The 15528-nt window shown below is 43.0% G+C and overlaps 1 protein-coding gene across 1 annotated transcript in view; it reads right to left on the reverse strand.

Moving 5' to 3' along the window:
- LOC145391845 (uncharacterized) overlaps positions 1-15528 on the reverse strand; it is a 225188-nt gene that overhangs the window by 147361 nt on the left and 62299 nt on the right. Inside the window, exons 4-5 of the mRNA XM_080266333.1 lie at positions 4616-4887; positions 680-773 (exon numbers count right to left, since the gene is read on the reverse strand). Coding sequence (XP_080122459.1) covers positions 680-773; positions 4616-4887 — 366 coding nt within the window. The remainder of the gene's footprint in view (positions 1-679; positions 774-4615; positions 4888-15528) is intronic.

Raw genomic sequence — 15528 nt, forward strand, 5'->3', positions numbered from 1 at the left:
TGTGAATCACCAATACAGAAGTGAATATTATTAGCCTCCCTGTACAACATTTAATCTGCTATTCTGAGTCAGTATGAGTAAATGAGTATGAGTAACTATGACTCAGTATGGGTTAGTGTGAGTAGAGGCATAATGTGAAGGGTGCTGTGAGTCACTCTACCATGACAGGACAAGTGTGAGTTAAAACAATGGAAAAATATGAGTCAGTGAAAGTGTGAGACGTGTGAAGGTAAGGTGGGGTGATGTGAGGTGAGGCAGTGTGGGGGTGAGGCAGTATGAAGGTGAGGCAGTGTGGAGGTGAATAAGTGTGGGGGTGAGGCAGTGTGGGGTGTGGCAGTGTGGAGGTGTGGTAGTGCAGGGGTGAGGTAGTGTGAGGTGAGGCAGTGTAGCGGTGAGGCAGTGTGGAGGTGTGGCAGTGCAGGGCTGAGGAGTGTAAGAGTGAGGTACCGTAGGGGTTAGACGGTGTGGGACAGTGTAGTGATGGGGTGAGACACTATAAGGGTGAGGCAGTGTGTGTGGATGAAGCAGTGTGTGGGGTAAGGCAGTGTGTGGGGTAAGGCAGTGTGTGGGGGGTGAAGCAGTGTGTGGGGTAAGGCAGTGTGTGGGGGGTGAAGCAGTGTGTGGGGTAAGGCAGTGTGTGGGGGGTATTGCAGTGAAACATAGGAAGGGGCCACAGTACCTTGCCACACAGTGCAGCTTCGTGTAAGGGGGCGCCCTGTCCTGTCCTTACGTTGACGTGGTGACCGTGAGCCAACAGCAGCTTCACCACCTCCCTGCCACGCCACGCCACGCCAACCAGGGGCAGGGGCAGGGGCAGGGGCAAGGGTGGGGTGGAAGTGGAGGTGGGGGAGTGGTCAGGCAAAGGTAGGGAGAGAAGAGGGTAAAGGTGTGTGAAAGTAGACGAGGAGGATTGTAGAAGTGGAGTATTGTGGCAGGGGTATGTGACAGGGTAGGGGTAAGTGTAGGGAGGTGGGTAGGCAGGGGTAGAAGGGGAGCGGGCAGACAAAGGCAAGAGGAGGAGGGGAATACAGACAACGGTAGGAAGGGTGACGACAGTAGTGTATGACAGGGCAGAGGGTGGGATGGGAGGACAGGCAGTGGCAGGGTAAGAGAGGCCAGGGAAGTAGGTAACAGGGGAGGGCAGGGGATTGGAGGGTATGGATGTGATAGGGCAGGGGATGGGGTGAAAAGGGATGGCAGGGTTGGATAGAGCACGGGATAGTGTAGGGGGTGGGGTGGCATGGTTGGATAGGGCAGGGAATGGCAGGCAGCATATGGGTAGGGAACGGCATGACAGGGGATGGGAGGGCATGGGGTGGCAGGGTATCGGTGGCAGGGTATGGACAGGGCATTAACAGGCACGTGCAAGGGGAGGTAAGGGACGGATGGGAAAAAATAAAATTGGACAGGAAGAGAGGAATAAAACAAGGTAAGGCAAACAGAAAGAGGCGTGTTGGGGAAGGGAAAGAAGTAAAAGAGGGAAGGGAAAGGAAGAGTAGGGAATAGATAAAGAGGGGATGGGAAAGGGAGAGGAATTGGGAAAGGAAAAGGAGGAACAGGGAAGGGAAAAGAAGGGAGCAGGGAAGGGTAAAGAGTATGGAAGGGTAAAGGAAGAGTAGGGTAAGGAAAAGGAAGGGATGGGAAGGGAAGGGAAGGGTAAAAGAAGAGTAGGGAAGGGAAAAGAAAGAGTAGGGAAGGGAAAAGAAAGAGTGGGGAAGGGAAAAGAAAGAGTGAAGAAGGGGAAAGAAAGAGGAGTAAGGAGGGGAAAGGGAAGAGGAAATGGAAAGGGCAAGGGAAGGGGGAAGGGAAAGGCAAGTGGAAGGGGGGAAGGGAAAGGCAAGTGGAAGGGGGGAAGGGAAAAGGAAGAGGAATATGGAAAGGAAAAAGGAAGGGGAGTTAGGAGAAAGGGCAAAAAAAGAAAAAAAAAAGATAAATAGCGTTAGTGGGGGTGGCAGGATGACGTCATTAGTGAGTACATCAAAAGTGCTACTACTAAAACATTACACTGTACATCACCACAAACACTATTACTGTACACTGAGCTCTGTTAGGGATCATCTATGTACAAAGAGGTAAAAGTACATCAGTAAAGTGCGCTTTGTGAGCGTGTGACGAGCAAGTGAGCGTTTTTACAAACGCCCATCATCATGATTTCATCTTGGTGTAAACATTCAACATTTCTGGTGAGGTGGTTAAACAATAAAAGAATAACTGAGCTAAATAAAATATTTACTTTCTCACGTTCTCTCTCTCTCTCTCTCTCTCTCTCTCTCGCAAGTTTTCTCTCTGGATGTGCATATAGCCAGGCGCCGTAGCATTTATCACACGCACAACGTTCAGTTCTCTACTCCCGGCTGGCCGCGTCAACGAACTGAGTCGGTAAACGCTTGGCTATTGATCAAATGATAAAACTCTGAAATGAGGCGATTATTACCCTTGCTGATTTCACCCCCTAAATATAGAAAAGACGTTCATGTAAAATTATGAGCTTAATATCCGCTATTTAGTTGTTAGAATTCATGCAAGAAAACATACCATTACAACAGGAACTCTTCTCTAATTTCATAATCATAGTGAAGCACGTCAACTGAAGCCCTCGGTACATTCCCTTGGAAGCTGGGGTTCCAAAGGGCTTCTTTGGTCTCATGAGTAAATATATAGCTAATCAAAGAATCTCTTCTCTATCTCACACAGTAGAAAAGTTATTGGCCTCTTGAAAACCATCAGGGCCAGGCGGTGTCGTGTCGGGCCGCTCTTTTCTCAGCTGAACGTAAACATCGCTTCACTATGCTTGCTCGCTTCACTCGGTCGCTCGTAACGAGAGAGAGAGAGAGAGAGAGAGAGAGAGAGAGAGAGAGAGAGAGAGAGAGAGAGAGTTACACGAGCCAATATATGTTGTGCTATGGTCAGACTCAAATATGAAGTCCGTTTGGGTGGGGCCCAAGAGGGGATTTCCCTCTCTACAGCTCTGCCGCATCAACCCCAGTACCTATCTCTCTCTCTGTCATATGTCAGCTATTTACTATTTGAAATTGTATATTAAATATTCTGTACTTATTAAATATATTAAATAAGGCTATATAGTACTATGAATGTGTCGCTTTTTAGGATAATAGCAATGATTTGTATAAATTCCACACCACGTGACAACGTCGCTTTCCGACGTTGCCAGAGGTCAAGGACACCCACCTCAGACTACAGGTGACCGGTCACTTCCTGCCTGATCCCCACCCACGATGGCAGCTACTCCGACTCGCTCTAGTGTGCTCCACAGTCGGGAGAAAGAACTTATTTACAATGTGAACAAGTATTTTTTAGAAGAAAGGTCAGAGAGAGGACTTATGCCTACTGGGGAAACCTCTATAAAAAAAAGCGTCAAGAGTTTTACCTCAGTGGTGGTGTGGAAAAAAGGTCGAAACAATACAGAAGAAAACAAAACTTATAAATATATAAAAACTTTCTCAATCAACTGAGAGAGAATGAGAGAGAGAGAGAGTGAGGAGGTTTGGCAGAGCTGTAGAGAGGGAAATCCCCGCGCGGGCCCCACCCAAACGGACTTCATATTTGAGTCTGACCATAGTACAAATTCTACACTTTTTAACCCCTTCAGTACGATGCCTTATATTACTGCGACTACCGAGGGATTTTCTTCAATATATTTCTTAAGGCAGCGTCACACTGGGACGAAAGTGGCTAACATGCGAGCCACTTTTGCGACCCGCTAGCCAAACTGACTCACTGTGAGCGAGATTTCGCTTGCGTGGCGAAATGGATAACAATTCTCGCTCACACCTTGTTGGTGGGATTAGAACTCAAATGAGCCTATATTAATTTTGTAACTGGTGAGAAAATATTCTGTTATTCACAGAGAGAAACTTTAACTAAAACTGTAACGTAAATAGTTTAATTCATTTGATTTTTATACACTTTTATTTTTTCTTGTAACATGAAATAAATATTCAGACACTCGGGTGACCAGGCCGCGGAGGCTGTCTGTTTTGTCTCCAAACAACAAGTAGAAATCAGACTTCGATATGGATCCTGCTGCAAGGAAAACTCTAGTAGTCTGCTTTGTGGCTCTGGAGTTGCTAAAGTACGTTAGGAGGTTGCAGAAACTGAGGAAAAGGGAGTGGGTACTCTGTGGTGGTTTGTTTACAAATGACCACGAAGCGCCAGCCGCCAAGGCAGATGACACTGTTGGTCGTTTCGGCTCGCAAAAACACACGAGTGTGACGGACACTCGACTCTGCTAGCCGTTTTGGCTTGCAAAACTGGCTCGCATGTTAGCCACTTTTGGTCTAGTATGACGCCACCTTTATGCTCAAAAATAATCTTAGCTACGCCAAAATTTCATCTTAAGTATTTGCAAATCGGTCCTGAATAATGTACAAGATGAACAAAAAATTAATGACCCACATCGTTATCCTCATCCTCTTTTCTTTCCTTCATAAAACTATCTTAGTTACGAAAAAATTGACCTTAAGGATACTGTGCAAGAGGAACAAGAAATTAATTATCCTACATCGTTATCCTCATCCACCTCTCCTTCTTCTTTCTAAAAAAAAATCTTAGCTACATAAATGACATCTTACGACCATCTGCGCCTCGCCCTCACCTATGGCCGTTCCTGGATGCTCTGTGTAGGGGTGTATGAGGGAAGACGGCAGCGGTGGCGGCGGCGACGGTGTATGGTCGAAGGAGGTCAGGCTGCGCTCTGATCAGGACCTCGACCGTGTGTAGGCGGCCATACTGCGCAGCCAGGTCCAGCGCAGTCTCCGCTTGAAGGTTGGGTATAGTGGGGTCCCCGCCGCGCGACAACAACAGCTGCGCAGCCTCCGTGTGCCCATATTGCGCAGCGCAGTGTAGGGCTGTCTCACCTCCTTTATTCTGTAACACAAAAATCATAACATTAAGCTTTATTTATATATACTGGAGTCCTCACTGTGCACAAACAGTATCTGCGCAGCTCCGTTCCCGTACTGCGCAGCGCTGTGTAGGGTTGTTTCGCCTTTCTTATTCTGCAACATAAAACCTGTACCATTTAGATCATTTCATGCATAACGGAGTCTTAGCCGCGCAATTACAGCATCTGAGCAGCCTCCATGTCTTCCAATTGCGCAGCGCTGTGTAGGCCTGTCTCACTTCCTTTAATCTTTAACACAAAAACATAACACTTGGCACAACCTTCTATTTACAAGGTTATGCGCAAACGTGATAAAAGAATCTCCGCAGCCTCAGTGTGTCCAGATGGCGCAGCGCAGTGTAGGAGACTCACCTTTATTCCGTAACACAATATTCAGGACATTTATTCCAGCCTCATACTTAGACGGTGACATCATTCATTCATCCATTCATTCATTCATCATCTAACCATCATTCATTATTTTTATTCATTTAGGCATCAAAACAATATATAAACACACAAGAAAATGTTAAGAATAAATAGCTACAGGGCAAATATTACGATGCTTCCTATACCATGTAGAGTATGGCCCTAAACACACCGGAAGAGGGTCCAAGTCGGGCTCTTTTTGTCACGCTATCGAGTCTAGTAAATTAATTGAGATAAATTAGAGAAATGAAGTAATAACCCCCTGGAGGCTCTCTCTCTCTCTCTCTCACACACACAAACACACACACACACACACACACACGCACTAACATCAATCCCGTCTGCAAACACACTACTCTCTCTCTCTCTCTCTCTCTCTCTCTCTCTCTCTCTCTCACACAGACACACACACACACACACACACACACACACACACACACACACACACTCAAGTTGGCCCAGGCAAAGTTTCATTTATCACTGTCGGGAAAACGATACGAAGTTGTCCTGACTCTTGATTAACTTACCCTACGCCTCAATACACACACACACACACACACACACACACACACACACACACACACACACACACACACACACACACACCAAAACAATTACGAGTCAGTACAGGAGAAAAATACAGAAAATAACCTTTATCACATGAACACTACATATAAAGTAGCACGTCATCCACTTACATAAAAGTATGGGTACATTTCCCCTACACACACACACACACACACACACACACACACAAAAGTTTAGCCAGACACACGTACCCTAACAACATTTCGTAACCCCTTTCACCAGACGCTATTTATTATTATTATTATTATTATTATTATTATTATTATTACTACTACTACTAGTACTACTACTACGAGTACTACTACACACGTACCCTAACATCATTTCGTAACCCCTTTCACCAGACGCTATTTATTATTATTATTATTATTATTATTACTACTACTACTACTACTACTACTACTACCACTACTATTACTACTACTACTACTACCACTACTATTGTTACTATTATTATTATTATTATTATTATTACAATATTATTATTATTATTGTTATTATTATTATTATTATTATTACTACGACTACCACTACTACTGCTACTACTACCACCACCACTACCACTACTACAGTATTTCCTATCATCTGAAGGAACTGGCTTAATCTCACTTCCTAGTTACGAAAAACTGGGCAGCATCAATAGTACACAATGAATGCCGTCTTCGAGATAAATGGGTCAACTACTTCAATCCCACGACCTGTTTTGCGTTCTAGTCATTATTATTCTTCCTGGACGATTTTTTTATGAGGCTACGAAGGACTTGGAACAGGAGGGGTTGGATAAAGGCTTCACTAACTCCTGCATCACTACATTTTAACAGAACCATGAATATAATTGTCTTTTGCTAGTTTAATTAAAAAAATAAATAAGTTTCACACACACACACACACACACACACACACACACACACACACACACACACACACACACATTCTACCTTCATAGCTACACACAAATACGCCATATCTGACAAACACAAACATCTTTAACCTCTCTCTCTCTCCCTCTCTCTCACAAGCCTTACCCTAACTACTCATCTTAAAACAATTCGCGTGATCTATTTTTTGTAATCTTAAGAATATAACGAGGAAGGAGAGAGGGAGAGAAAACTGAGGAAGCACAAGGAATTAAGGAAGGAGTGAAGGAAGACGAAGAGAGAAAGAGACGGGAGGGAAGGGCTGAGTATGGAGAGATGAGTAGAGAGGAGAGGAGGCAAGGGAGTAAATAGGAGAGGAGGTGAGGTAAGAGAAAGGGGGAGGAAAGGCAGTTGTGAGAAGGCTGGGGAGGTAAGGATAGAATAAGGAGAGAGGAGAGGAGAAATCAGGCGAGGGGAGGGGAGGGGACACGAAGAGCGCAGACAAGGGGGTGAGAAGGTAGGAGAAAGAGGTGGTATAGCAGAGTGAGGGGAGGGGATGGAAGTTGGGAGAGGGGAGGTAAATGGGGAGAGATGAATGAAGACAAAGGGATGTGGAGGAGGGACGGGGAAGTTGCGAGACAGGAGGGGGGGGGGGAAGAGGGAAGGGGACAGGTGGAGAGGAAGACAAGCGATGGAAAGATGTGTGAAGGAGAGCAAAAGAGAGAAGAGAAGGAAACTAAAGGAAAGAGAAGGAAGAGGAGAATGAAAGGGAAGGTCTGAGAATGAACGAGGGAAAGAAAAGTCGAGGAAAATGAAGAAGAAAAAGACTGAGAATATTATTAACACAACATCACCTTCAATAATACACAAAATCTTCAATAAATGTCACTTCCAAAAACATAGTAATTATCTTCATCAACCAAAATACACTATACTACTCCTTGCCACAGTCATCTATCTATCTATCGTAAGGGGTGGCCACAAACGAATCGCCTCCATGTCGCCCTGTCCCCCGCCATTTCACTGCCCTGCTCCCAGTCCACACCCTCCTCTCTCATATACCTCTCCACTCCATCCCTCCATCTCTTCCTTGGCCTCCCCCTCCCTCTCCCCCCCTCCACCTCACTCACATACACCCTCTTCGTCAGTCTCTCTCTCTCCATCCTCTCCACAGTCATCAACCCATCAATTATCAACTTCCTAATTACTGAATGAATAATTTAATTGGCTTTCCTACCTGTATTAACTCAGAGCCAATGTCACACCAATACATCAACCGTACATCAATGAACATTTTTGTCATACATCAATCTTGTAACTCATCAATCCATCAATCAAGGTTGTTTACTGACTCATCAATATCATTCATCAATCCATCAATCCACATACTTTACTGCCTTATTCATCAATCTTATCACGCATCAATCCATCAATCCGCATACTTTACTGGCTTATTCATCAATTTTATCACGCATCAATCCATCAATCAGCGTTCTCTACTGTCTCCTTTACCAAGCCCACCACTCATCAATCGTATCATCCATCATCAATCCCCACAATCATCAATCCATCAATCAACCTTCTTCACTGTCTTGCTTACCCGTCCTATCACCCATCAATCCATCAATCAACGTCCTTTATTCTCTCATTTAACACTCGCATCACTCATCAATACATCAATCCATCAATCACTCTACCACTGAGACATAAGTATTGTCCTCGTTACTACATCACTCTACACGGCACACTCTACACATCACTCTACACCCTACACTCTACACGTCACACTCTACACATCACTCTACACCCTACACTCTACACGGCACACTCTACACATCACTCTACACCCTACACTCTACACCCTACACTCTACACATCACTCTACACTCTACACACTACACATCACTCTACACCCTACACTCTACACAGCACTCTACACACTACACCCTACACTCTACACACTACACGCTAAACACTACACTCTACACCCTACACTCTACACAGCACTCTACACGTTACACTCTACACATCACTCAACACTACACTCTACACTCTACACACTACACATCACTCTACACGCTACATTCTACACCCTACACTCTACACATCACTCTACACGTTACACTCTACACATCACTCTACACCCTACACTCTACACAGCACTCTACACACTACACGCTACACTCTACACATCACTCTACACCCTACACTCTACACGCTACACACTACACATCACTCAACACTACACTCTACACGCTACACATCACTCTACACGCTACACTCTACATATCACTCTACACGTTACACCCTACACATCACTCTACACCCTACACTCTACACAGCACTCTACACACTACACTCTACACATCACTCTACACCCTACACTCTACACATCACTCTACACTCTACACACTACACGTTAAACACTACACCCTACACATCACTCTACACTCCACAGGCTACACTCTACACATCACTCTACACCCTTCGCGATGCACTCTACTGTACATATCTCTCTACACACTACACATCACTGTACTGTACACGTTTCCGCTGTTTGTCGCTTGCCCAAGTACACACATCTATCTATTTATCTATCTATCGGCTTATGTATGTGTATGTATGTATGTCTCTATCTATTTATGTATGTATGTATGTATGTATGAAGGTGTATCCCTGTATATCCATTTATCTATCTATCTATCTATCCATTTACATATCTATTACTTTATTTCTTTATCTATCTATCTATCTATAACCAAGGGGTGGACACAAACAAATCGCCTCCACGTCGCCCTGTCCCATGCCATTTCGCTGCCCTCTCCCTCTCTCCCAACTCACAAACCCCTCTCATATACCTCTCCACTCCATCCCTCTTTATTTTTTTTTTTAATGTCAAAATGGGGCCTCTAGTTTTTTCTTTTTTTCTTAATTATGAGCTGTATATCTTCCTCTCTCTCTCTCTCTCTCTCTCTCTCTCTCTCTCTCTCTCTCTCTCTCTCTCTCCACCATGACGCGGTATCTGTCTGTCTGTCTGTCATATCACGCGTTTCCTCCTCCATGTCACTGGCCTAGACACACCCATATCTATCAGTCTATCTATCTATCTATCTATCTGTCTATCTAAAATATGACCTCCAATGACTGTGTCGTATTCAAGCTATGTATGTATGAGAGAGAGAGAGAGAGAGAGAGAGAGAGAGAGAGAATAAAAATATACAAACGATAAACAACTATGAAGAGAGAGAGAGAGAGAGAGAGAGAGAGAGAGAGAGAGAGAGAGAGAGAGAGAGAGAGAGAAAATACAAACGATAAGCAACTATGAAGAGAGAGAGAGAGAGAGAATAAAAAAAATACAAACGATAAACAACTATGGAGAGAGAGAGAGAGAGAGAGAGAGAGAGAGAGAGAGAGAGAGAGAAATACAAACGATAAACAACTATGAAGGGAGAGAGAGAGAGAGAGAGAGAGAGAGAGAGAGAGAGAGAGAGAGAGAATAAAAAAATACAAACGATAAACAACTATGAAGAGAGAGAGAGAGAGAGAGAGAGAGAGAGAGAGAGAGAGAGAGAATCCATAACAACTCTAATGACTGAAGAGAAACGGGGGGAAATAATGAAAGCGACAATTAACCCATTCCGACCCAGGACGTATTACTCCTTATTTTGCTATACTCAAAGGATTTTAATTACCTTGAGAAATATTTACAAGATGGGGAGGTCAAATATAGTTCTTAAAATCTCTCCCCTCCCCAAATCTCCCTAAATTGTAAATAAATTGATGATAATAATGATAATGATAATGATAATAATAATAATAATAATAATAATAATAATAATAGTGACTGACGACGATGGGTATGATGATGATGATGATGGACGATGATAGCATTAATATAATAATAATAATAATAATAATAATAATAATAATGATAATAATAATAATAATGACATAATGATGGTGATAATGATGATGATGATGACGATGATGATAAAATAACAATAGTAATAATAATAATAATCATCATTGCCAGACGCCATGTATCCCAAACGGGGTGGCCAAGGGCTTAAAGTTCCTTGTTTTACAGGGAGGGTATAATAATAATAATAATAAAAAACAATAATAACAATAAAATAAAAATCCTCCATAGGTAATAAAAATCAAAAACTCTCCTGCCTTATGGGGTTAACTCCTTCAGCCATACGATTTATTTTGTATCATTAATATCCACAGACGATTTTATTCAGCTCACGAGAGACTAAGGAGGGGTTAGATACAGCCTTCATTAACTCCTTCACTTGCTGAGGTCTGTCTTAAGGTGAGGGAAATCGTCTGGATGGTTTAAGAGATGGCGAATGATAAGGAGGAGACACAGACCGAGGATGAGATGGAGGGATGGAGTGGAGAGGTATATGAGAGAGAGGGGTGTGAGATGGGGAGAGGCCAGCGAAATAGCAGGGGACAGGCACCGTGGAGGCGATTTGTTTGTGGCCACCCCTTCAGGGATTAATGTGCCTGGTTATAGGTAGACAGATATGAAACAAAATGAAGAATAAATAGTAAAAAACAATAAGGGAAGAAATTGATTTTACTGAGAAGAACTATAAAAAAAAAAAAAAAAGAAGATGAAGAAGTGATGGAGGTGATGGGAAGGAGGAAATACGAAATTATGAGTGGTGAGGGGAGGGAAAAATAGGGGGGGGGGAAGGATAGGTAAATAAAGAAAAGGAAGGGGAAAAGAGGAAGGGACGAAGGAGAGACAAGAAGAGAAAGGCTAAAGGAAAAGGAAGAAGAGTGAGGAGGAAGGAGGGAAAGAAGGAGGGAAGGAAGGAAGGAAGAAAGGAGGGAAGGAAGGAGGGAAGGCAGGCAGGCAGGCAGGTAGGTAAGAAAAAAGGAAATAAGGAAAGAAGAAGGAAGTGAAAGAAGAAATGGGTATGGTGAAAGCTAAAAAGAAACACGAAGAAGAGTGGAGGAAGACAGGAGAGGTAAAGAAGAGAAGGGTTAGAGAGAGAAGGAAAATGAAGAGGAGGAGGAGGGGAGACGTGAGGGGGCAATGGGAAGGAAAGGGAGGGGGGTGGGGGGAGAAGAAGAGGGGAAAGTGAAGACGGGGAAAAACTGACGAGAGGGAAACTAAAAGGATAATCCAAGATGTGACATGCCCCTTCCCCACCCTCCCCTCACCCCTTTCCCACAACCCTACCCCACTCTCACCCATCCAGCCCACCACCCTATCTCCCCACTCTCACCCATCCAGCCCACCACCCTATCTCCCCACTCTACCCCTTTCACCCCTCTCCCCTTCCCCCCTCCCCTTTCCCCCCCACCAAAGGGCGTTACTGTGGAAGGTGATAATACGCGACAAAGAAGCAGTTAGACAATTAACGAGCGATGGCCTTTTAGTTCATTTTAATTGGGCTGTTAATGGAAGGGGGGAGGGGAGGGGAGCCATTATCACTTGGGGAGGAAGTGAGGGGGGGAGGGGGGAGGAGAGAAAGGGTGTTGTTTGGAGGAAGAGAAGATGAAAGGGTTGAAGAGAAAGGGTGTCAGTCGGAGGAAGAGGGGAGGGGAGGGGAGGGGAGGGGAGGGGAGGGGAGAGAGAGAGAGAGAGAGAGAGAGAGAGAGAGAGAGAGAGAGAGAATTTTCCCTGTATACACAGAGCTACTGACAACACAGACCTTACAATCCCACAGTCTACCCTCCACTCTTTCTCTCTCATCGGTTAAGGAAGCTCCCTAACACTTCTTCCTAAGCGATTTATTTTTATTACACCTTACAATCCCCCTCTGTATCAATTAAACCAATTCCACCACACTCAGCATAAACAACCTTCAAAAAGATATTAACCAGCCATAAAATAAATCGCTAAGGAAGAGGAATGCAGACCCCAAATTTTCGAATGTGATTTTTTAAGTATGTGATGATAAGTGAATACACCTGGCCCTTCTACCTGGCTGCTGACCGCGTTCTGTAAAATGGGATGCACGCTAATCCCTCTTAATTACCACAGGTGTTCCCTTAATGACCTAGTGTAATTAGAGGTTTGTATTTCATGTTGCGATATAAGGTTTTTAAGGATGATATTATGGTGCTTCTTTGGTCTTTACTGTCTTTCTTTAGTCTTATTGTCTTTATTTGGTCTTTAGTGTCTTTTATTTAGTTTCTGTTTAGTCTTTATTGTCCTTATTTAGTCTCCAGTCTTTATTTTCCTTCAGTCTTTATTGTCTTTATTCCTGCTTTAGTCTTTATTGTCCATTTAGTCTTTTCTTAGTCTTTATTTATATAGTCTTTATTGTCTTCCTTTGGTCTTTCTACGGTCTTCCTTTAGTCTTTATTTACACTGGCTTTATTTAATCTTTCTACTCTTTCTTTAGTCTTTATTGTCTTTATTTAGTCTTTACTGTCTTTATTTAGTCTTTCTAGTCTTTCTTTAGTCATTATTGTCTTATTTACTCTTCATTGTCTTTATTTAGTCTTTACTGTTTTTATTTAGTCTTTCTAGTCTTTCTTTAGTCTTTATTGTCTTTTAGTTTTTATTTTAGTCTTTATTTAGTCTTTATTTATATTTTAGTCTTTACTTGTGTGGATGTTTAGGACTATGAGGTGGTCAAGAATTTCCATGCATTCAAAAATCAAGACTACATTTTGCTCTCTCGTTGGTTGAGGAAGCTCCCTAACGCCTTTTCCTTTGCGATTTATTCTGCTTACTACACTTTACTTTCCTATTGTTTCATAAATCCTTCCAATATTGCCATACTCAGCATTAATAAGCTCGAAAAGATATTAACCAGCCATACCGAAAAATAAATCGCTTAGGAAGAAGTGTTAGGGGACTATGACACGTGGTCCACTTTACTATGCAATCAAAACACTATCATTTTCCTAGTTATGTATGTATGTATGTATTTATGTATGCATGTATGTAGTTGTGTCTGTCTGTCTGTATGTATGTATGTAGATGTGTATGTGTGTATGTAGATTATGTATGAACGTATAGCTTTATGTATGTGTAACTGTTTTCTGTATGTATGTGTTTGTGGAGGTTTGTGTGCGTATGTGTATGTATGTATACTGTATATCTGTATGTACGTATGTATGTGTAAGTGCTTTTATCATCTTATTTCTGTATGTCTGGGGGGTTGCGTATGTGTATGTGTAAGTATATGTGTGCGCGTATGTACTGTATATGTGTACGAATGTGTATGTGTATGTGTGTGTGCATGTGTAAGTATATGTGTGCGTATGTGTATGTGTATATGTGTGCGTATGTCTATGTGTAAGTATATGTGTGTGCTTATGTATATGTGTATGTGCGTGCATATGTGTATGTGTAAGTATATGTGTGTGCGTATGTGTACTGGCCGGAAAAGGAGAGGAGAGAAAGGGGAGAGAATGGGAGAGGACTGAGAGAAGAACTGGAGGAAGGGAGAGAGTTTTTTAGAGCTAGAGAAGAGTGAAAGGGTGTAGTGTAGCGGAATAATGAGAGAGAGAGAGAGAGAGAGAGAGAGAGAGAGAGAGTGACAGACAGACAGACAGACAGAGAATCATTACACATATCACTGCTCACAACTATCTAAAGTCATCACCAATTATCACTACTCATCACACTCACTCATCACAACAAATCCATTCTCATTCATCACACATCATCAATACTCACCACTACCTACACTAATCAATTATCACCACATTCATCATTCATCTTAACATTTCCTGATCTACGCACTAACACATTCACTGCCTCTCTACACTGACTCATCACAAATTACTCACCACTCTCTACTCTCACCACAAATCATCATATACCCAGCATTCATCTCAGGGCATCACTTTCCAGACCCACTTATAAAAATCATCACTTCATCATACTCTACCTCTACCCACTACAATTCATCACTCACTAGCTCATCACAACATATTCACCACTCCCTCCACTCATCACAACTTCATCACTCATCACCACTTTCCTGACCCACTTATAAAAATCATCATTTCATCATACTCTACCTTTACCCATCATAATTCATCACTCACTACGCTCATCACAACTTATTCAACACTTCCTCCACTCATCACACCTTCACCACTCCCTACACTCATCAGCCTTCACCACAACCCCTCTACCCACGTCACTGCCTCATCACCATCATTCATTACACCGGCCCATCATCACACCACATCACACATTAGGCACACATTACTAATCACTGCAATAGAGTGACAGGATTCTCTATCTCTCTCTCTCTCTTCTATCTACATACCTACTTACCTATCTATCTATCTATCTCACCTACCAACCTATCTACCTATCCCATCTATCTATCCATCCATCTATCTATCTATTCCCCATTCCGTCTCCCCATAGCCTCTTCTACCCCATCCTCCCCACAGCTTCCCCACCACCTCACCTACTCACTACTATCAACCCTTCAGTATGAAATAAATCCCCCCTCAAAAAAATCGCCTGAAGGAAGCAAAAATAAAAATAAAACCGAAAAAATCCCCTTGTTCTATGGTTTTATTTTTCAAGAACTTAACATAGATATTTTACTCTCAAAGTCAATATATTTCCTACTTTCCTCACCTCTTCTGTCTTCTCTCCTCTCTCCCCTCTTCTCCATTCTCTCGTCTAGTCTTCTCTTTATCTCTCCCTCTCTCTCTCTCTCTCTCTCTCTCTCCCCAGCATCACCCCTCATTTGCTTCCCATCTCTCATATTCTCCCCTCGTCACTTCTCTCCCCTAGCTTCCTTCCTA

Source organism: Coenobita brevimanus, chromosome 20, assembly GCF_032717465.1.
Source record: "Coenobita brevimanus isolate Jiangsu-jjx chromosome 20, ASM3271746v2, whole genome shotgun sequence".
Taxonomy (NCBI): Eukaryota; Metazoa; Arthropoda; class Malacostraca; order Decapoda; family Coenobitidae; genus Coenobita; species Coenobita brevimanus.